We start from the raw sequence: 24,073 nt of genomic DNA, 5'->3' as shown, positions 1-24,073 counted from the left end.
CATATGATGTTAACTGCCCATTAAGGGAAGACGGTGATGCTATGTTCTCTGGGAAAAAAGCCGAATTGCTTAAGACCACAATCATTAATGAAAGCCAACGAAAATGGAAAAACATGAATAGCATAGATAAGAACATAAGTCAATCAAAAACCGCAAAGCTCAATTACTTCCATTAATTACTTCCATTAGATGCCATTTCAAATGAATTCACTGAAGTACCTTCACTATGAATTCCTCCCTTAGAAGTTGATATTGAGTAGTTCTGGAAAAGTTTTCTCCTCTTAAATGAACTCCTTTGAGTTCTTTGTCGTGTGTAACAAATCTTCCTGTTGCGGAAAGATGGTCTCATTTCTACCTCTGGTACGAAAGAAGAATAAACCTCCAATTAATGAGGCGCCGCCCTCACATACTTAGATAATAACCAATAATTATAATCTAACCATAGATGGTGCACTCATCATATATAGAAACAAGTTACAAAATTTTTCGTAATTCACATTAACATACCAGTGTTAGCAAGTTCCCTATCTTTTGTCATTGTTGTAGCTACTTTCCAGAACTTGGTTGCTAACTGCTTTCTTACCCTACGGTGCCCTATTCCTTGATGCTTCAAGGACTTGGCTGTTACACTGGGATGAATGCAGCCAGAAGAATTTTCGTCATCATCTCTATCTACAAGACGTTCCTGACACTGGGAAGACAAACTATTATGAAATATATGATCACCATTATGATGCGCCTTGAAGCTTTTGTTTAAGCTTGTCAAAGCATGTGGTTTAGCATCCCTGTCCATGTTATCCTCCAAACCACAAGGGGTTGAGGCCTTTCGACCAACTAGAGCACTATCTCTAACTTTACCTTCAATATAAGGAGACTTTTTCTCTGTGCAAACCTCCTTATTTGATGCAACAGATTTCAAAAGAACATTAGCAGGCCTTGAAGTAACCTGACCTTGGGTAACAAGGTGAGAACCCAATGCATTCTTATTAGAGCTTCCCAGATCACAAGTCTTATCTTTGACTGGCTTCTCATCATAAATGTGTTCCTCTTTTATTGCATCATTTAGGGGTCCAATAATTTTATTTGGTGCCATAGAACTCTCTCTTTCTAGTAACAACTTTCCTGCCACCGCTGCAAGCAAGTCGAAGGCACACATCTGATTGTGCACTGTTTTCTTCCTAACAGAACGTTTACCCTACAAGACAACTATTCAGAGTTGTGGAGAGTTCAAACAAACAAACGACTAAATTACGTTGAACGTTAAATGAAATACCAAATTATGTTAGAAAAGATTATACCTTAGCTGATTTAGGAACTTGGGGTATTGGTGGAACCTGGTACCCATTATTTCCGTAGTCCAACCTCTTATGCAACACCATATCTCAGTAATTCATGACAACAAGAAGGTCAACAATAGTTATGTGAATGGCAATCCTTCAGAGTTCCATCTACACTGAAAAAAAATGTGTTATTAGCCAAATGGCTCTACATTTGGAAGAATTTAGCATCCTAAAATGAAACTAAGGACAAATTCAAAATCATTCAACAGGTGAATCATCTGGCCTAAAAAAAGCCATCAATCAAGCTAAGGGTTTCTTTTTTAAAGCCAATTCTTTACCCTGATTTATTTTTAAACCCGCAAAATTCTGAAATCTTTCATACACCCAAAATACACAAGCTGATTAATTTTAAAACGCAAAATTTGTGCATTAGTATGCTACAATGTATGGTAAATTGCTATAATTTGCTATAACATTTGTTTAACTTCTATTATATTAGTTGAAATGCTATAATATGGAGTCTTGGTTGACAAATAAATCAGGTTGGGTGTTTTGGGTGTATGAATAATTTTAGAAGTGCATGATTTAAAACGTAATCAGGGTAAAGTATGAAGTTTAAATCCAAAGACCGTAAAGCTAGATACGATAAAACAATTAGACTACATGAGAGCATCAAAACTTTCAAGCATTTACCAAATTCCAAAAATGTGGGTACAATAAAGGAAGGCATTCAATGAACTGAGATTACAAGGAGCATGAAAGCACTTCAACCAGCGAAATAAACAAGGAATTATCAATCAAAAATACTCCTTGAACCTCAAATCTTTGCAAAAACAATGCGGCCTCAAAAGGACCATAGGAGGACTTTTTATTTTAAATTCATTTATTAAGAATATTATAGAAAATTGAAGCTTGTAACAACAAAATCATTAACTAAGTGGACCTTGATAAGTTCCGTACAGTTCAAGTAAGATGCTTTCTAATCTGAAATGAAGAGAAGGCAACTGAATTCTAAAGAAATCTCCAAAACCTCATCGAGTTTCAATTATATAATCGGATCTCGATTGTCTAAAAGGCAAACAAAACAAAAAAAAAACAACATTTTCAATCGATCAACCAAAAAATGAACACAAAAAATATCAGAAATAAGACGTCAAAAGAATCCCCATATATCACATAATTCCCCAAGCGAAATTCAATTAGAAATCAACAAACGAGAGATTAAATTCCTTAATCGAACACCGAAAACATCAGAAAACCTCAGAAATGGACGCACTCACCTCCTATCGAACAATTGAGAAACAAAACCGTGCCAAATTCGTCGAAATTCTCAAACAAAGTCCAATTCGAAATCATCAAACGAGATCCACAGAAAATTCGGAATCAAAGAACAAACACAATCAAAACTTGGCGCTCAAAACCCAAAAACAACACGAATCGGAATCGCTCACCTCCGATCGAACAACTCAAGAACAATTCCGCGCCAAATTCGTCGAAGTTCAAGCCGATGATAGATCGCCTTGATAAAATCGCCCTCCGACGAACTCCGATGTACAAAACCCCGCGAATTTCACCCGACCGACCTCCTGATCACGATCGGACCACAGAATTCTCTTCATCCAATCCTTCCCTATTTTCTACAGATCTTAAAGAAAATTCCCGATTTTTTTCTGATTTTTATTATTTTTTATTTGATTTTTTTTCTATTTTCTCTGTTCTTAGATCGCCAAAACCCTGAACCACTTCTTTTGCTTAAACCCCAACTCTTATACCATTTGACCCCGGCAACCGGTCTAGCCCGTAAAACCCCCGCCACGTCTACCGCCTATGCCCGGTCTCCATCCCACCGAGACCGTTTCTTACCGTCCACCGATCCCTCCCTTAGGATCCTGACACGTGTCGGACGGTTGGATCGTACGGCTCTTCTTGTTAAATTTTTAAAAGGGTTTTTCTCCGCAAACTCAATTTTGATATGTTATGATCTATTATATCACATTGACTGAGTCAATAAAGAATTTATAAGAGGTCTAGATTTCATCTTCTGTCAAATAGCTTTTGGCGCTTATTTCTCCAACATCCCTTGCAAATTTGTTACTAATGTCTAAATCGTTGTAATAGATGCATAAGTAATAATGTTTATCTATTTAGAAACAATTGAGTACAGGTATTAAGAATGGCTTTGAAAGTGGATGTGCTTAGAAATAAATCAAGAAAAGCTTTGGGTTCAGGATAAACTTCCTTTTTGAAATGGACGCCACTTTAGTTCATAGGGACGTGATTGTGATAGCGGTTAGCTTTTAATTCTGGCCGTCCGATTACGATCCAACGGACGATTCTAATTAGTTATTAAGAATGTAATTAGTAAGTAACTAGCGGTTGAAGAGTTGGGGGTTAAGTGTTAATAGGTGGCGAGAGCGGAGAAGGTTTAGAGAATTAGAGGAATTAATGGATAAGATTTCCGTAATTTTAGTAGTTAATAAAAAGGTTTGCGGACAAGAATATTCGAGATAATCTTTGAAAGCGGATCCAGATGAGGATTTATGAGGATTTTTAATCTGGAAAATTATGTGGGCCCCTGGCGGAGTTGGCCTCATTTATTTGGTGGCATATAGAACTCATGTAACAGGTTTGCAAAAGAGTAAATAGGCCCTTAACTTGGGAAGATTATAAGAAAACTCTCTTAATTATAGAGATTGTTGATAATAGGTGTTAGTAGTGGGTTTTTAGTCCCACATTGGTTGTGAGAACATATCTCACCCTCCTCTACTTGTATAAATATACGTGCACACTCAATATCAACTTAAGAAAAATTTACTTAAGACTCTATCTCTCTTACTTTAACATGGTATCAGAGCTAGGGTTATTATTTCCATTTCAATAAAAAATTTTAACGCTTCTGCGTTCTTTAGCCAAATCTTGGCATTGCTGCTTTGCAGCCCTTTAAACGCCTTTTTTGCGTTCCTTTGCTAGATTTTTTGCATTACTGCTTTGTGACATCTTAACGTGTTTCGCGTTCTCGTATTCAAGATCGTTTCTCGATCACAAATTTACGGCATCACTGTTTCAAGACCATCTCTTGGTATCAAATTTACGACATCTTCGTTTCAATACTGTCTCTCGGTCTTAAATTAACGGCATCGCCATTTCAAGTCGTCTCTCGGTCTCAAACAAACGGTATTGTCGTTTCACAGTTAGTTACGACATCGCCGTTTCAATCCATCTAGACGTCTCAACATTGGTATTAATCCGTTGTAGCTCTCTAGCGTGAGCATCAGATCCGATCGATCTTCGGGCCACCTTGTTCGCTGGTTGCTTCTTTTTTTTCAGATTTAATAGTCATTTTAACCTTCGGGTTTCTACATTAACCTTTGGGTTCTTCTTTAAACATTTAGGTTTCGTTCAAGGATTATTATCTTGAACTTTGAATTGTTGTTATTATGGCATCTTCACTGGTACTTACTTCTCAGGCTCGGTCTAAGCTCTTTGCACCTATTGCAAGAAGGAGGGACATCGCTTTGAGACATGTTCTCAGCTTCGTCATGAGTTACGTTCCTCGAGAACTGGCTGTAGTCAGTGATCCCCTCAGTCTCGATCCTCTAGTGCACCAGGATTACCGATCAATGTTATGTCATCTACCACTTTAGACCCTACCATTTAAGCTATTGCAGATATTAGCCGTCAAATTGTGGTTCTTCGGCATACCACCTCTCCATCTGCTACAAAACTATCTGATATTCGCCATCAAATTGAGGCTCTTCAAGCTATTACAAATATTAGCAGTCAAATTACGGCTCTTCAGCATACCATATCTCCATCTGCTGTACAACTCTCTGATATTCGATAACCATCAAATTGATGTTCTTCAGTATAGAGCCTCTACATCTACTGCATAACTCTCTGGTATGATTATTGTTAGTTCTTCAACCAACCTTTCGGTCTCTAGTATGAATGATCTCTGGATTTTTAATTCTGGTTATTTCTTTCATATGACTCGTAATGTCTCCCTCTTATCTTCTGTCTTTACTTCCTCTTCTCTTCCCCTATCTACATGGCTGCGGGACAAACTTTGTTTATCACTCAATATGGCTCTATCATCCCACTAACTGACACATCTGGTCGTCTAACTCTTGGCCCCATCTATGTGGCTCCTCAGTTGTGTTTGAATTTAATTTCTATTAACTCCTTATGTATAGATGGCCTACTTGTCTCATTTTCTTCTATACATGTATTGTACAGGATCCACAGGCGGGCAAGACTGTTAGGGCCGGTCGAAAGAGGCACAAACTATATTTTTTGGAATATCTTCACCTTCCAGAGTCCATACGTTAACGTTCTCTTGTTGCTTCTGTAAATCCAAAATCCTCTATCTTGCTTTCCGCAGATTTGTGGCATAGACGACTTGGTCATATGTATCATCAAAGGCTAAAAAGTCTTATCCAATCCGGAGTACTTGGTCTCGTATCCTCTTGTTCTCATATTGAGTCGTGTACTGGTTGTAAATTGGCTAAATTCATTGCTCTACCGTTTCCAACCAGTACATCTGTTTCTACTTTCTTATTTGATTTGATCCATTCTGATATCTGGGGCCAGCTCCTCTGACTTCTTCATCTGGCTACTTATATTATGTTAGTTTTATCGATGTTTTTTCTCGTTATACATGTGTCTACCTACTCAAAAATCATTCTAACGTGCTTGCTGCTTATCAAACCTTCACTGCGATAATCTTCACTCAATGGTAAGTATGTATTAAAGTTTTTCATTCTGACTGTGCCAAAGAATATATATCCTCTACCATGTGCTCTATCATCTCCTCTTATGGGACTATCTTTCAACAGTCGTGTCCCTACACTCATGAGAAAAATGGTATTGCTGAATGCAAACATCGTCATATTCTTGATACCACTCGATTCATGCTCATTTCTTACTCTGTTCCTCATCATTTCTGGGTTGAGACCATTCTCACTGCTACTCATGCTATTAATATCACTCCATCTAGCTTTCTTTCTGGTGCTACTTCTCATAATCGTGTTTATACTCATCCTCCCCATTGTAGACGTCAAAAATGCTTACAGACATCCAAATATCACTCAAGACAAAGAGAAGGTGATAAACATCAGTATCTAAGTCATGGGAGATCATACAAGCCCAAAGGAAGCAAAAGGATCTGTGAATCAACATAAAACAATGTGAATTCACAGAACAATGCAAACTACAGCGTGTGGGCGCGGCAGCTCATGGTGCCGCGGCTACAGCGCGGCAGCTCATAGTGCCGCGGCTAAGACGCGGCAGTTCATAGTGCCGCGGCTTGGGCGCGGCAATCCATGGTGCCGCGGCTACTATAGGGGATGCTACAGCGGTTACGAGGTAGTTATGTGATGATTATGTGAAGTCTACGTGGCGGCGTATCAGAAATAGAACGTGTGCTGACGTGTACAAGCAGTTAAACCACGAAAAAGGTGGTTAAAAGTCGTGGGAGGACAGTTTCAAGCACGATGGAACGTGCTGGTAACTGCCCCTGTGGCCGCTGCAGTTCATGCTGCCGCGCCAATAGCCGCTGCAGCCTTTAGCCGCGACAGCATCAACTGCCGCGCCTAAAGGGCTAGTCGTTGATCGGCTATTTCTTCAGTTATTGTCCAAGGAGGCTATAAATACCCCCCTATGGACATCATTGACGGGGGGCTGAGCATTTTCCAGAGAGATTAGAGCAGAGAGCCTTGAGTTTTGGTGAATTAGAGCAAGAGAGAGAGTCTTCCTTCTTCACAAACATCCTCAAGAAGCTTCTAGCGAGTCCTAGAGATCTAAGCTCAGACTTGATCTTTGGAAGAGTGAACATCTTACATCGATAAGATATTCGCTTCAAATTCTTACTTCGATAAACGAAGGAAGAATCATTAAACCCCTCACGGTTCAATCAGAATCTGTGATTTGGTGGTCCACGAGTCAAAGCGCTCCCGGCACAGGCAAAGATCCCACGCAAGCAGCGATCCAAACAACGGTCCTGCGTTTGTTTCTCAAGAGTTGTAATTTTCCTTTTGTTGTGTAAAAGAAGTCTTATAAAAAGACTATTTCTTTTGAATTTATTGTAATCGACCGAAGATATAATGAATTCCACAACGAAACCAACTTTTGACGCAAACAAGCTGGCGACCACAGTGGGAGCCAACGGTCTCGCTGCCGAGACCGTCGTGTCGCAGCCGATCAAGATTCCAGTTGAATCCATGGTCGAATACGAATTCGACCAGACCAAGTTTGAGGAATATCTCTCATCATCCTCTTCAAGATCTTCATTATCTCGCAAGTACAAGAGGATCTCACAATTGAGGAAGAGTTGCATGCCAAAGAAGGCACAAAATGAAGACTCTCGCTTGATTGTTGCTGAGAATTTCACTCGCAACACCTCTGCTCAAAATGGCTCTTATCTAATTGAAGAGTCATCGAATCAAAGCCCGACGACATTGACGAAAAGAGCTCGTCAGAGACAGCGTCAGCGTCTTGCTCGTCAAATAGCTAAGGCATTTGAACAAACCGACGGAGTTCGTTATTATGCGGACTTAGAGTCGAGGAAACAACAAGTGGTTCGTTCAACGCAACGACGAACTACTCACGTTTCTGCACAATTCACAACGGAGGAATGGACACTCATCAAAAGGGCTCGTTCGACCCTCCAAGAACGTATACAAAAACGTCGTGCAAACGTTGTTCATGCCCGTGCTCTCTTACAACAAAGACGAGAAAGGAGGAAGGAAACGGTGACCAAAGAATCACCAAAACTCCGCCAAGTTTGGATTCTGAAGTCTGGACTTATGCAAAATCAGCATTCGGAGCCCGTTAAGACTCCATACCCACAAGGGGGTGGTTCTAAACGTGCGACTCCCGACATAACCTTGGATCGCTTAAAGACAAAAATAAATTGTCCTGAGAATGCCAACAAGGTTTTATACTCCCAGAAGAAGACGCATTCACCAAATGATATCGTCATACCTGGGAGATCATACCAACAGACGATACGATTTTTTGGCAATCATACCGATGAATCGTATTATCAAGTTGAGGTTGTGAATAATTTTCGAAAGAGAGTTATTCGAGAGATAAACTCTCGTTGTTCCTGTGCACGACTCGTCAAAACAGCATTATCAGAATGTGACTGTTTCAAACGAGAAATCATCCCACGAAAAGTCTCTGCATTATCAAAGCCTAAGCTGAGACATTTCCGCAAAAGAAAATCAGCTGCCCAAAATGATGAATTCCCTGAAGTCACCATCAACGTAGCTGATAGAAGAAAGTCTAAACAGCATTCAAGTGACTCAAATCCCGACTTTTCCCCGAAAGGAAAAGTCAATCCAAGAATTGCTCAAAGGATGTCTCGACTCCAATTAGGAGCTATCAGACGCAGAGACTACAAGAGAATGCAAGAAGGAATGTCCTCGGAGGATGAATTCTCGGACACTTATTCTGCAATCGCTTCTGATGATACAATGTCTAGCACAGGACAAATCAGAGAAGTATTCACAATCACTGCTGATCAGTTCACTCAAATACTTCAGGAAGCTCTAGCCAAACAACGTGAAGAAATTAGAGCTGAAGTGAAGACAGAAATGAAGTTGGCTATCCAACAAATGAGAGAACTGTTAACTCAACAGCCTCAACCTCCTGAGTCCAATCAGCGACTTGAATCCAGCCACCACACTCGGAATGTTGTAGAGGACAGTGATCCAGAGGTGGATGAAGTCATTATGGCTGATACACCTCCCAATGACAATAACGCTGGGGGTGGTTTAACGGATCCTCCCAATAACGATATTGGGGGTGGTTCAATAGCACCTCTCACTGGGGGTGGTCCAATTATCTTTACTCGACATCATTCAGAAAGAAATGAAGACGATGACGGGAAAATGCAAAAACTTGAAGACAAAATCAATGCTTTGATGACGGCTCAAGAAGTTAAGAAGACGGGTATTCCATGTCCTTATCCGAGGGAATGGGATTCAATACCATACCCGACCAAATTCAATCTGATTAACTTCACACCGTTTGAAGGGAAGAGTTCGCCGATTCAACACTTGATTTATTTCAAGTCTCATTTGGGCATAATCTCTGGAAACGAGGCCTTAATGATCCGGTCATTCGTTGGCACCCTTCGTGGGCCCGCCTTCGATTGGTACCGACGGCTCAAGCCAGGGAGCATCAATTGCTGGGATGACATGGAAAGTTTGTTCCTCAGCAACTTCTTCGATGATGACACCGAAGTGTCAATCGGAACTCTTTTGGATGAGAAGCAAAAAGACGGAGAGTCAGTCGACAATTTTGTCAAGCGTTTCCGTAACATGGCGATGAATTGCAGAGATCCTATTACAGAGGAGTTCATCCTGCAAACATGCCACAATAACCTCTCCATCGATGTCCTGGAAGCTCTGGGGGTCGTGCCATCCACAACTTGGAAGGAGTTAAAATCTCGGGGTGAACAAGCTGAGCACTTTCTTAAAAGAAAGAAAGCTGAGAGAGGCCAACCAATGACATCTGCAATCATTGAGAATGCGACTCTCGATCCGAGGTTTCAAAAGGAATATTCTTTCGAAGATGATGAAGCTCCAGCCATCTTGGAATACCTCCTCGCTAATGACAAAATCGAGCTACCACCTATTAAAGATCAGGATGGTGCTAAAATGATTATGGATCCAAATTACTGTGCGTACCACAGAAGGGTTCTTCATCCCACTGAGATTTGCTTTGGACTCAAAAACAAGATCCAAGCCCTAATTGACTCCGGCGTCATAACGACGAAAGAAGTCGAGTAAAGACGACCATAAAACTCCATTGGGTACACGAGTATAAACTGTTTCCCCTCACTCCGAAAAGTATACGAGTATAAACTGCTCCTTAATACTCCAACAGGTATATGAGTCTAAACTATTTCCTTTCTTTCACGGGAAGTTCCTGAAGAATGCCATGCATGGTACTTTTAAGGATAACCCGATCATATAGCTAAACATAATGATAAACTCAGTTTCACAAGAAAAAGCTGGGGGTGGATGGTTCATGTAACGGAAGTTCCCGAAAGAATGCTATATGTAATTTTCTTAGGAATAACCCGATCATTACAAACAAAGTGTTAAACACTACATCCCCACGGTGATTTCCGAATATTCATTTGCTGAGATGAGATTCGATCACTTCGTTGGATCAATCTTCCCTCTCAAACCCTCCTTTGGTCAAACCTTTAAACAGTTAGGACCAAAGCCAAAATCCCCTCTCGATTCGTTCCATGAACGAGAGGTCCACAAATTGAACGATCAAACCTTTAAACAGTTAGGATCGTCTCAAATCCCCATCTTGGTCAAACCTTTAAACAGTTAGGACCAAAGCCAAAATCCCCTCTCGATTCGTTCCATGAACGAGAGGTCCACAAATTGAACGATCAAACCTTTAAACAGTTAGGATCGTCTCAAATTCCCATCTTGGTCAAACCTTTAAACAGTTAGGACCAAAGCCAAAATCCCCTCTCGATTCGTTCCATGAACGAGAGGTCCACAAATTGAACGATCAAACCTTTAAACAGTTAGGATCGTCTCAAAACTCCAACTTGGTCAAACCTTACTACAGTTAGGACCAAAACCAAAATCCCCTTTCGATTCCTTCCATGAACGAGAGGTCCAGCTTCGATTTGTGCAATCAAAACTATAAAAGTTAAGATTGCTTCCAATCTCAATTGATCAAACCTTATTCAGATTCTCTGAATAGAAATCCCAATTTAAATTTCCTTTGTACCAGGAGATAGAATATAAAATTCTTCCTCTCCGATTCCGGGTTCATCTCTACCAACAAACAAGAGACCAGGAGATAGAATATAAAATTCTTCCTCTCCATCATCGGGTTTATCTCTACCAACAAACAAGAGACCAGGAGATAGAATATAAAATTCTTCCTCTCCATCATCGGGTTCATCTCTACCAACAAACAAGAGACCAGGAGATAGAATATAAAATTCTTCCTCTTATATATATATATATATATAGAAAAATGGGTATGCTTGGTGCCAAGCACAAATTGTCTAGACTTTATTATAAAAGATGCATACATACTAGATAACAAGACATAATATCCCAGATCTAGAAGTTTAAGTCCCAAAATATCAGCAAAAAGACAGTCAAACAGGAATAGTCTAGACTCTATTATAATAAATTAACAACATGCATCTAATCTAATCTCATCATCATCATGACGTTCCTCCTATGCTCCATCATCGCTATCCTCCCTGGAATCCATCTCCATACAATCCCTCGTCTGAAACATCATCATCAAAGACAAGTGGCTCTTCTTCATTTGTTTGTGGATTTTCATTTGTTTATATACCCAATAGCAACAAATTCATGGCTATGAACCATGAATTTTGTTTTCTTTTTTTCATTTTGACACAATAACAAATAAGCAAGCTTACTTAAGACATCACAATTTTCAAATGTTATAGCCCACGATTTATGTATATTTTGTTGCTTTTGACCCTAATTGAACATATTTCTTATTCGAAATTTCATGTGCATAAAATCCACGATATTTGCTCTTTACATCTATTTCGACCCATTGGCAACGAAACATACATACCTAAAAATTTCGGGACTTGCATGGATTATAACCCACAATTTCAGCCTATATTTGTTAGTTTCAACCCAATGGAAATTAAATTTTTCTTTCATAAAAAATTGTGATTTTTACGAGCTATAACCTACATTTTTCGTCCTACGAGTCAATGGCAAAAAAGTACATGTATTTAAAATTCTTGAATTTCATGCGCTAAAGCCCATGGTTGGTTTCCGTTATTCTATGTTTTGACCCAATAGCAAATGTTTGGCCGTTACCGATCGATCAATCTAATTCATATATTATAACTAACGATTTTGACAGATTATAGCTAACGATTTTGACAATTTTTTATCATCTCATCTCAATGACAAGTAATCGTACACAATACAAAATTCACAACTTTCATGGGATCATCCATAATTTTTGTCAATTTTTATTCGTTTCGACCCAATGGTGATTAAGTTTATTGTAACCCAATGGTGATTCGTTTCAACCCATTACTTTTGTCCAATTACAGTCGTTCAACCAATGACAACCTCTGGTTACAACCCAGGATTTTAGCAATTTTTGTTCATTTCATCCCAATGACAAATTACTATACGTACTTCAAATCAAAATTATTGATTTTGATGGGTTACAATACATGATTTTTATCAAGTTTCGTTCTTTGAAAAAATCACAAATAAGTATGTGTACCTTAAAATTCACGATTTTCGTTAGCTACCCAAGATTTTTTCCATTTTTGTCTGTTTTGAAAAATGTAATTAATTGGGAGTACAATTCAAAATTTGTAATTTACATGGATTATGACCCACGATTTTCTAGAATTATCATTTGTTCCCCCAATGGCAACTAATTACACGAACTTCAAAATTCGCAATTTGCATGGGCTAATAATCCATGATTTTTGTTACTTTCATTATTTTTATCCATGAAAAATAGATATATATATACTTCGAAATTCACGATTTTCATTAAATTCGTCCATTATGAACACGACTTTGTTCATTTCAACCCAATGGCAATAAACAAAGTATATTTCAGAATTTGTGATTTTATGGGCTACAAACCACAATACTTGCTCATTTTCTTTGTTTCGATCTATCGTCAATCAATCATGCATACCATACCAAAAACTCGCGATTTTTATAGGTATAATCCACAATTATTTTTCAATTTTAGAAAATTTCTTTCTTTTATAAAAAAAAGTGGCTTACATAAGTTATATTATCCACGATTTTTATCAATTTTCGTTCTTACTCTCAGTGAAAAATAAGTATGTGTAATTCAAAATTCATGATTTTCATGGCCTAAAGTACATGTTTTAGCCAATTTTTTTCCATTTCAGCACAATAGCCATGAATTATGCAAACTTCAATAATCACAATTTTCAATGGTTATAACCCACAATTTTTGCCCATAATCAGTCGTTTGACCAAATGACAATTAATTGTGTCTACTTCAAATTTCAAGAATGTCATGGGCTAAAGCCCACATTTTTTCACAATTTCATTCTTTTCGACCTAATGGAAATTAAGTAATTGTTTCTTCAAAAGTTGCATTTTCATCAGCTATAAAGCGATTTTTGTTAGTTTTCGTTCTTTGACCCAATGACAAATAAGTATATTAATGATTTTCAAATTTCATAGGTTTTAACCCATGAATTTTGTCCATTTTTATTAGTTTCGACTTAGTGGTAATTAATTTGGCATACGCTTAAAATTTTGCAATTTTCATAGGTTACAACCCACAATTTTTGTGTAGTTTAATTTATTACGACCCAACGGCAACAAATTATGTATCCTTCAAAATTCGTGATTTTTATGAATTATAAGCCAGGAGTTTTGTTAATTTTTGTCCGTTTTGACCCAAATAATAAAATTATTTGTACTTAAAATTTCACAGTTTCCATAGGCATTAGCTCACGATTTACATCAACTCAAAGACAATTAACTAAACATATCTCATATTCGAAGTTTCATGTGCTATAATCCACAACATTTGCTCATGACATCCGATTTGACCCATTGGTAACTAAACACGTGTACAAAAGAATTTGCGATTTTCATGAGTTATAACCCACGATTTTAGTCCATTTTCGCTAATTTCTACCTAGTAGCAATTAAAATTTTCTTTCATTAAAAATTACGATTCTCATGGGCTATAATCCAGGATTTTTGTTCTTCAACCCAATCGCAAAAAAGTATGCATACTTTAAAATTCGTGATTTTTATGTGCTACAATCAATAGTTGTTTTTCTTTTTCGCACTTTTCGAGCTAATAGCAAAATTTGTCCATCATCAATTGTTCAAACCAATAGCAATTAATTATGATTATTCAATTTCACGATTTTAATGGATTATAACTCACAATTTTGACAATTTTCGTTCATTTCATCCTAGTGACAAGTTATTATACATGCTTCCAAATTCCCAACTTTAATATGGTATAAATCATTACTTTTGTCAATTTCAATTCGCTTTGTCCAAAAGACAATTAAGTTCGGGTACTTCAATATTCGCAATTATAATGCATTATAATCCTTGTCCAATATTGATCACTCGACTAAATGGAAATTAATTATCACTTGAACTTCACGATCTTTGATGTGTTATATAACCCATAATTTTGGTAATTTTTGTTAGTTTTGTCCAAATGATACGTAATAATACGTACTTCAAAAGCAACGATTTTTATCTATTTCCGTTCATTTCAACCCAATGGCAATTAACAAAGCATATTTTAAAATTCGCGATTTCATGAGCTATAACTCATGATATTTGTAGGCGTCAAAAAATGCTTACAGACATCCAAACACCACTCAAGATAACATAGAAGAACGTTATACACGTCATCAGGCAGCACTGTGGCGCGGCAGCCCATGGTGCCGCGGCTAAGGCGCGGCAGCCTATGGTACCGCGGCTATAGCGCGGCAACCTATGGTGCCGCGGCTATTATAGGGGAGTGCTGCGGCGGTTACAAGACAGTTGTACGATGATTATTTAAAGCCCACGTGGCAGCATACTAGAGATAGAACGTGTGCTGACGTGGACAAGCAGTTAAACCACGAAAAAGGTGGTTAAAAGTCGTGGGAGGACAGTTTCAAGCACGATGGAACGTGCTGGTAACTGCCCCTGTGGCCGCTGCAGTTCATGCTGCCGCGCCAATAGCCGCTGCAGTCCGGGATGTCGCGGTCAAAGGGATAGTCGTTGATCGGCTATTTCTTCAGTTATTGTCCAAGGAGGCTATAAATACCCCCCTATGGACATCATTGACGGGGGGCTGAGCATTTTCCAGAGAGATTAGAGCAGAGAGCCTTGAGTTTTGGTGAATTAGAGCAAGAGAGAGAGTCTTCCTTCTTCACAAACATCCTCAAGAAGCTTCTAGCGAGTCCTAGAGATCTAAGCTCAGACTTGATCTTTGGAAGAGTGAACATCTTACATCGATAAGATATTCGCTTCAAATTCTTACTTCGATAAACGAAGGAAGAATCATTAAACCCCTCACGGTTCAATCAGAATCTGTGATTCGGTGATCCACGAGTCAAAGCGCTCCCGGCACAGGCAAAGATCCCACGCAAGCAGCGATCCAAACAACGGTCCTGTGTTTGTTTCTCAAGAGTTATAATTTTCCTTTTGTTGTGTAAAAGAAGTCTTATAAAAAGACTATTTCTTTTGAATTTATTGTAATCGACCGAAGATATAATGAATTCCACAACGAAACCAACTTTTGACGCAAACACCCATTATGATCTGGTCCACGTTTTTGGTTGTCGTTGTTTCATTCTTCTGTCATCTCACGAACGTGATAAATTGTCTCCCAGAGCTGTTCTCTGTGTCTATTTAGTAATTAGTTTAGAACATCGAGGTTATCGTTGTTATGATCCCGCATCTCATTGAATTCATATATCTCGACACGTTCAGTTCGAAGAGGATTCTCTATTTTATTCTGCTTCCGATGATTTCAATTTCCTCAATACTACTGATTATGCTTCTCCACCAGCTGCACCACCTACTTCTTTACCTCAGTTCTCCTTTCAATATCTCCCTGAAATCTCTCCATCTCCTTCTGTTGACTCTCCCTCACCCGAGCTTTCTCTTCCACCATCTGATCCCTATCCCGTAGATATGACACTCACTCCAGAAAATACTGTTGACCTCCATGCACCTGCGCCAGTATCTCCCCCGCCTGAGGTTCCTCTTGCTCTTCGTTGAGGCAAACATCCATATGTTATGTCTGCACAGTATGCTTCAGTTACTTCCTATTCATCTATCTTTCATAATTTTTTTGCTGCTATTTATACTACAGTTGAGCCAAAGTTCTTTCAAGAGGCTGTTCAATTTCTAGAGTGACGACAGGCTATGGCTGAGAAATTTCAAGTCTTTCAGCAAATACACACCTGGGATGTTGTTCCATGTCCCTCTGGCATCTCTTTAGTTGGCGGTAAATAATTTTATAAGGTCAAGTATCATCCTGATGGCACCATTGAACGTTGGAAAGCTCGTTTAGTGGCTCGAGGTTTTACTCAGCAATAAGGTATTGATTATGAGGAGATATTTGCTCCTGTTGCTCAGATGCCCACCGTTCGTACTCTTCTTTCGATCGCTGCTACTCATTGTTGGCCCTTATACCAGATGGATGTTAAAAATACTTTTCTTCATAACTTTTTATCTGAGATAGTATATATGTAACCGCCTCCAATGTCCAATATTCCTATGGGACATGTATGTCTCCTTCACCGTACTGTTTATGGTCTCAAACAGACACCCCGTGCTTGGTTTGAGTATTTTCACGATGTCGTGCTCAAGACGGGCTTTATGAAAATCTATCAAGAGGCTTCTCTGTTTGTTCACACTACATCGTGTAGCAGAGTTTTATTAATCATCTATGTAGATGATATGATCATTACAGGTGATGATGTGGCTGGTATACAGTATGTAAAATCTCAGTTGCAACAATAGTTCTACGTGAATGATCTTGGATCCCTTTGGTATTTTCTTGGTCTAGAAAATTTTTAAGGCCCGCGGGGTGTACTATTGTCTCAACAGAAGTATCTCTCGTATATTCTAGATCGAGCTGAGCTAACCGGCGATGGAACTATCGATACTCTACTCCAACAGAATGTCAAACTTCGCTCTACTGATGGTGAGCCTCTATCTGATCCTACCCGATATCGACATCTTATTGGCTAGTTGGTCTATCTGCGCATCTCTCGACCAGTTGGTCTATCTGTGCATCTCTTGACCAGATTTCTCCATTCAGTTGGCATTGTTAGTCAATTTGTTAGTGCCCCACATTCTGTATACTATACTGCATTATTACGGATTCTTTGGTATCTCCGGGGTACTAGCACTCGCTCTTTTCTGTTTTCGTGCTACCTCCAAGTTAAAGCTTTGTGCATATTCTGATGCTGATTAGGCTGTTGATCTCACTACTAGAAAGTCTACTACAGGTTATTATATATTTATTGGTGATTCTCTAATTTCCTGACAGAGTAAGAAACAAGATGTTGTTGTTCTTTCTAGCACCGAGACAGAGTATTGTGCAATGTCCACAACAACTAAGGAGATTATTCATCTTCATCGTCTTCTTAGTGATTTCGATATTTCTGTTTCAACTCCTACTTCTTTGTACTATGATAATAAGGGTGACATCTAGATTTCTAATAATCCAGTATTTCATGAGAGGACCAAACACATTGAGATCGACGCTCCGTCAATAAATTATCAAGGATAAGATAATTCTACTTCCTCATGTGTCATCCGTCGACGAGCTTGCAGATTTCTTCACAAAAGCCTTACATGTTCATCGGTTCCAGTTTCTTGTACGCAAACTCACTTTGTTTGATCTAACATGAGTTTGAGGGGGCTATTGATAATAGTGTTAGTAATGGGTTTTTAGTCCCACATTGGTTGTGAGAACACACCTCACCCTCTCTACTTGTATAAATATATGTGCACATTCAATATCCAACTTAAGAAAAATTTACCCAAGACTCTTTCTCTCTCTTACTTTAACAGAGACAAAACTTTCATATTTTATTAGAAAACTCTGTTTAACATTAAGATTTTATCAGAAAACCTCCTTAATTTAGGGGAGTTTTCTAATAAAATCTCAGAGTTGAAGGCGGTTTTCTCATGCCCCTTAAACTTAGAGGTTTTCTTACATTTTAAAAGGTAAGTGGGTTTATGATAATCATTAGAAGTCAAGGGTTTTTTTTATGATATTTAGCCTTTGGAAAAAAGAATTTTATTTTTGCAAGGTTGACATAAAATAATAACTTGTTTTATTTTATTTTACACTTAGTAACCATTTAATGTAAATACATTGTCTTTGTTTTTTTGTTTTTTGTTTTTTGTTTTTTTTTTTGTCTTCCCCTCTTCTAGCTACTCAAAAAGTTTAATGTTGCGACTTGGGGGATAATTTTATATGTTAACATGTTCCTGCACGTTGAGGATTCTTTCTGTTGGTTGAGACCTGAGCTCACACGGAGGATTTCATTTTAGATCTACTTTAAGTTTACGACAAGTGAGATTCAGCATTGTCCTGATATGATCTGAAAAATATATTTTACTATCCAAAAACTTCAGAGTTATAATAAGAATTAAGGATTAAAGGTCTATGCTATAACAATATTTTGATATAATAAGGTTGCTGAGAAGAAAATCACTCACATTATAATTAGATGTTCTTAAAAAGTAAAAAATATTAATGAGAAAAAGTATAAAAGGGTAATAAATGCAAGAAAAATAGAAAAATCGCTAGATAATTATCATCGTAACCATGCAAATTAATTATTTCCATGTACTAGGTTCTCAAATAAATATTCAAGTGATTTTGATAAATATTATAATTACCGACAAACAATTTTCATGCTTACATTAAGAATTATCAGCTAGTCTTGATATAGAAGTGTCGCACTAATATAGTTTATTCTTTACGAAATAAAACGATAATGATGTGTGTTTTTCCTCCAATATATAATCTACTAAACTTTTTTTTTTCTAGTTTCTTTTTACCTTAGAAAAACAATAGATAATTAAGATAATGTATCCAATCTAGACGATAACTCTTTTAACAACGACAAGAGAATTGTTTCCTTTCCCAAGGAAATGAAAAAAGCAACTATTTTGGAGTACCAAACTAGAAAGGTTTTCATTGAACACACAGAGGTAAAAGTAAGTTCAAACTTTATTCTGAGATGGTACATTAATGGAGTAAGATTCTACCAGAACCCAATTGAATTGGATGACCTATAATGTTCTGGATGGAGGGTTATGACCTCCATCCGTACTACACTAAATATGCATCAAAAGAATATCTGCATTGTTGCCGATAAACCCCGGGCTAATTTTTGTTACAGTTTTACCCTCAAACACACTCGCTCAACCCATCTCATCTCAGAGTGATAACCACCAATGTCACCAATGGTGTGTTTGAGAGTTTACTTAGGGAAGGGAAGGAAGGAGAAGGTCCCTTCCCCTCCATTACACCCCAATTTGGGGTATAAGAATTTGGGCCAAATTTCCCCTCCATTCCCCTCCTCTATCCTTCAAAATGAAACTCTCAAACAATGTTAAAATGAAATTTCTCTTCCCTTCCCCCCTCTCTACCCTCCATCCAAACAGGCCACAAGAGTAAAACGGTCAAAATTTTAATCCGGGAGTATATCTGCAAAAATAAAATTACGGAGGGGGCCTATGTGCAACAAACCCTAACCAAAGTGCCAGGTGTAGAAAAGTGTAGCGGGCATTATCCGGTCACCCAGTTTATGAGACTAGGAAGCAACTGAAGGTCTCTTTCCTTGACGGCGTCAGACGGTGGGTCTCAGCGAAAGGCCGGAATGAACGGCAGGAGAAGCTGACGGCGTTAGGATGGGGTGGATAAGGCGTTTGTGTGGTCGGCGCGCGAGTTTTTCTACGAGACAAAGGGGCCACGCGCGCGACGGAGACGCTTATTTTATCGGCAAGCGCTACGCCAGATTTCTCTCTTTACCCTCTCCTCTCTTTTGCTCCTTACACGTGTAATTTGCTCTTTTCCTAAATTTTTTTTCTTCTTCTTTTTTATGAAAGCTATTCTTTCTCTCTTTTTATTTAAAGATAATGGTGGAGCCTCTAAAACTTTTTCTTATATGATTGGTAATTTTCATAAAACAAGCCCCATTCCAGAAAGGTTAATAATTAGCACTTATGTACCATGTAGTTTCTCCTACTTTGCACTCGCATACCCTTACTTGTTATCGGTAGCATTTTATATATATATACTCTAAAGTTTTTAAGAGTTGCACTTTAACACCTTCAGTACTCATGTAAGCACGTGAAGTAAGTTGTCTCTGAGTTTTCTCGTATGTGACATTCACAAGCTAATTTTACAATAATTTGATCCATGATATTTCTACTAGGCATTTATATCGGGATTTTATTTTTAAACCTTTAGGGTGGGTTTAACAGTAAGCTCATCAAACATTAAGGGTTAGAAACTTGTAAAATTACACGTACGGTGAGCTCCACGTGGGAAAAAAACGAAAGAAAAATCGATCTCATGTTTACGTAATACAAGATATTAACGTTTAAAATTTGGAAACTTCAAGGTATATATATATATAAAGTCTCGTGCTTTCACATGCAAGGATGATTAATTAATTAGATCCAAGATCAGAATAAATTATCATTGGCATCTCTGTCAAATTAATCACTTGTGATATTTCCCACAAACCTTATTCACATGCGCATTTGTATTATTCTCACAATTATAGCTGTAGACAGCAAGTTAACTGCTGTAGTATAAAACTGAACTTTGTAAAAAAGTCCGCCACAATACCAATCTTTAGAGAATCCTACAAGGATAGCATTACCATCACTATCTCTCCTACCTACTCTTTATAATTCTACAACTACATATAACTAGGACTATTAATGGAGCTATACAAATAGAAGCACCATTCTATTTTCGAAGATGCATCTACTTATAGCACTCATTCTATTTTTCCAAGTAAACCCCAATGGGTGTTTGCGTAATTGAGAAAAAGACTAAAATATCATTTTCAAAACTATGCTAGCTCTAATTACTAATTGTTACTCTAAATGAATTCAACCCTATAAACCGGGCAATGCTTAGGGGGGTTATGTGAAATTTACACATTTTGACAAGTGGTTTGAGCTAAACAACAAGTTGTACACAGTGGATTTCGTGACTTACACTGCGCCAACATGCTTGCAGGTTCAGGGGCGTGACACAACTATAAGAAAGAAAAGAGAGTGATAAATTTGTTTTTGTTTAAAATAGAGAATGAGAATGGAAGGAATATTGCGCTACCAGCCTACCAGTATACATTGCTCTCACTTAAGATCCAATCTCTCCCCTCTCATCCCCTCGATTTTAGGAGAGTTAAGATCCAAAGTAAAAAAATAATAATAATAATTCTTTTTGGCTCTTTCCTCCTTTTCTCTCACTAATTAATAAAATATAAGGAATAATAATTTTTGAATGGTTAACACGACAGCCTTCAAATTAATAAAAAAACCAATCCAAAACTATAACGTGACTGTTCATTGGCTAAGTAGATGGTGTCATGTGGTCACACGGCAGCTACCTAGCTACTACTCTTCAAAAGGTCATTTATGTATGTATTTATTAATAGCCAACAATGTATTATGTAGTCACTGTATATATTTTGGAATTTAGCACTTAAAGTTAGGTGTACGAAAGTTAGTTTCCTATGGTTGTAGATAGTTAATATTGTTCATTGGAGGCAAATTAAGTAGCTAACAGCTTGATGAGTTGATGGTGATTGTAAAAAGTTATTTTGACATTTGGAGGTGTTATAATGCGTAACAGCCTAGTTAGTCTAGTACGTGCAGGATTCCGTACACAATACATTCAATGCTGTAGATACGCAAATGAGCAAGCAATGAGTACCCAAAAGAACAATGCAAATTATTATGTACTTTAAACGTCACTCTTTAATTAGAGAAATACAAGCTGACGATGATGATGAGACTGTTTCATTCAAAAAAAAAATAAGATCAGTGGTAGACCAAATTGTTGACATGAAAAGGATCTGTCCGCCTCTAAACTGCATGGACCGGGCCATGTTATTAGCATGTTACAATGGATCCCACTAGGCCCCTGCAATCGGTCGGTCAGTTTGGTTTTTAGTCAAATTTGGTCAAGCCGAACCAAACTGTCTATCATTCAAAAGCAAACCGAATAAAATTTAAGTCGGTTCGGTTTGGTTCGGGTCGGTTTATTCGGTTTTCACTTGGGTATAAATGTTATGTCCAAATTCAGTTTCACCTCTAATCTGTTGAATAAGAAAGAAGTCTCTTACACTTCAATTTATTGTCTCTTACACTTTAATTTATTAAAATTCATAAACTATCAAATGCTACTGAATATTAGATATAGAAATTAAAATCTTATTCCTACCAAAACTTACATAATTAATTTTTTAGAGAAAGCTTACATAAAGAATTAAAGTGATCTCAATCTGATAGACAAAATAAATAAAAAATATGTAATAATTTAGATGTTGGGTATAGTTTCTATAAAATTATAAGTCAAATCCAAAGATGTATCAATCGAAGAGAAATATCAAGAAAAGGTTAGGATCAACATTATGATTTAAATTCCTTACCTCCAAAGTGGATTGGTCCAAAGTAGAAGAAGCAAATAGATAATAGAGAGGGGTAGAGAACTAGAGATAATGGAAAACCCTAGAATTGGAGAGGACACTATTGTTGAGGTATTTTATCACTATCAGGTCACATGAGAGAAAAAGATATCAAGCTGCAGCAAAGTAACTCTACATAACTATAATGGGTCGGGTTTAAGTTGATGCAAATAGTAATTAGAATGGGTAATACAATTCGGTCGGTTCGGTTAGTTTAGGTTGAAAAAACTTTAACCCAACCCGAACCGAACTCTAGTAAAAACTGAACTGAACTATCAAATTTCGGTCGGTTTGTTCGGTTTGAATTGAACTATGCTCACCCCTAGATCCTACTTCTTGTTTCTTTATTAAGACTTGGAGGTTTTGATTCTGGTCCAGTCAAAACCTAGGGCTAGATAGTGGCAATTAGGGTTGTGCAAACGGTCAGTCGGTTCAGTTATTATCAAATTTTGAACAACCGAACTGAACCACTCATTATTCAAAACCGAGCGGAACTATTGCAAGTCAGTTCGGTGCGGTTCGGTTTGTTCGGTTCTAATCAAGATGCATTCTAAATTCAAGAATAGGTTTGTGACAAACATCAAAGTTCATCAGCATTACTTTATACGTTTATGAATACAAGGCTTTAAATCTTGTTCAGTGCTCTCCAGAATACAACTGAAGCTATAGTCATAATTTAATGTGCAAAACACAATTGCAGTCACCATTGATAGACTCTATGTAGATCTTTACCATATCGACATGATATATTCAGTCAATGCTTGATATAAGATCTTCAGATTTAACCATTTATCATTTACAATATCCAGTCTACCATCTATAAGTCGACACTGTTGCTTCACCAAAATATTCGGATCGATTCCTTCGAAGGTCCTGACCATGGCATATCACCTAACATAGATTCAAATTACCCATACTCGATACAAGGAGAAACAAAGAACTGCAGTAGATCAGATGGTCACCACAAACACGCCTAATTTATTTTTTTGTTTTCCCCTATTAGAGGACTTTGTTGTCTGTGATTAGCATCATTTGCAAGGAAACAACCTTGAACATTTTGACTTGAAGGGAAATTCATGGCCATGGACTTCACAGACTGATATTGTAGCAGAAATTTATCCAGCAATCAAATTTCAAACTCAAACAGCTCAACATAACTCTCCTCCCAATCCCATGACATGAAACTCTCAATCAAACAATTTAGGTTGTATTTTATACCCTCAGAAGTAAACTCCCCACTTTAAGATTTTGCACTCTAATATCTTGATCCCTCGTGGAACACCCAAAAGCATCAGATACAATGTTAAATAACAAAGGGAGGAAACAATTTAGAATGCAATAAACGGTAAATACTCATTTGTGACAAACATTGACAACAGAGAAATTTACTTGGAAACATGCTCACCACAATTTAGAGTGTCGACTGCTCTGCGCCTGCATTGCGGCCCTGTGCCGGTGCGGGTGCGTTGCGCAGTGCAGAGAGAGAGAGAGAGAGAGAGAGAGAGAGAGAGAGAGAGAGAGAGAGAGAGAGAGAGAGAGAGAG

At 37.8% G+C, this 24,073-nt stretch overlaps 1 protein-coding gene across 1 annotated transcript in view; it reads right to left on the bottom strand.

The window, feature by feature from the left end:
• The window catches only part of LOC109829578 (telomere repeat-binding protein 5-like), a 6,162-nt gene extending 3,155 nt beyond the window's left edge, over window positions 1–3,007 (bottom strand). Inside the window, exons 1-5 of the mRNA XM_020396648.1 lie at window positions 2,732–3,007; window positions 1,299–1,453; window positions 508–1,195; window positions 220–357; window positions 7–48 (exon numbers count right to left, since the gene is read on the bottom strand). Of these exons, the coding sequence (XP_020252237.1) occupies window positions 7–48; window positions 220–357; window positions 508–1,195; window positions 1,299–1,379 (949 nt within the window). The 5' untranslated portion in view covers window positions 1,380–1,453; window positions 2,732–3,007. The remainder of the gene's footprint in view (window positions 1–6; window positions 49–219; window positions 358–507; window positions 1,196–1,298; window positions 1,454–2,731) is intronic.

The sequence above is a fragment of the Asparagus officinalis genome, chromosome 2 (genome assembly GCF_001876935.1).
Source record: "Asparagus officinalis chromosome 2, Aspof.V1, whole genome shotgun sequence".
NCBI classification, from domain to species: Eukaryota; Viridiplantae; Streptophyta; class Magnoliopsida; order Asparagales; family Asparagaceae; genus Asparagus; species Asparagus officinalis.
The sequence above is the reverse complement of the archived record's forward strand: the minus strand, read 5'-3'. Positions and strand labels throughout refer to the sequence as shown.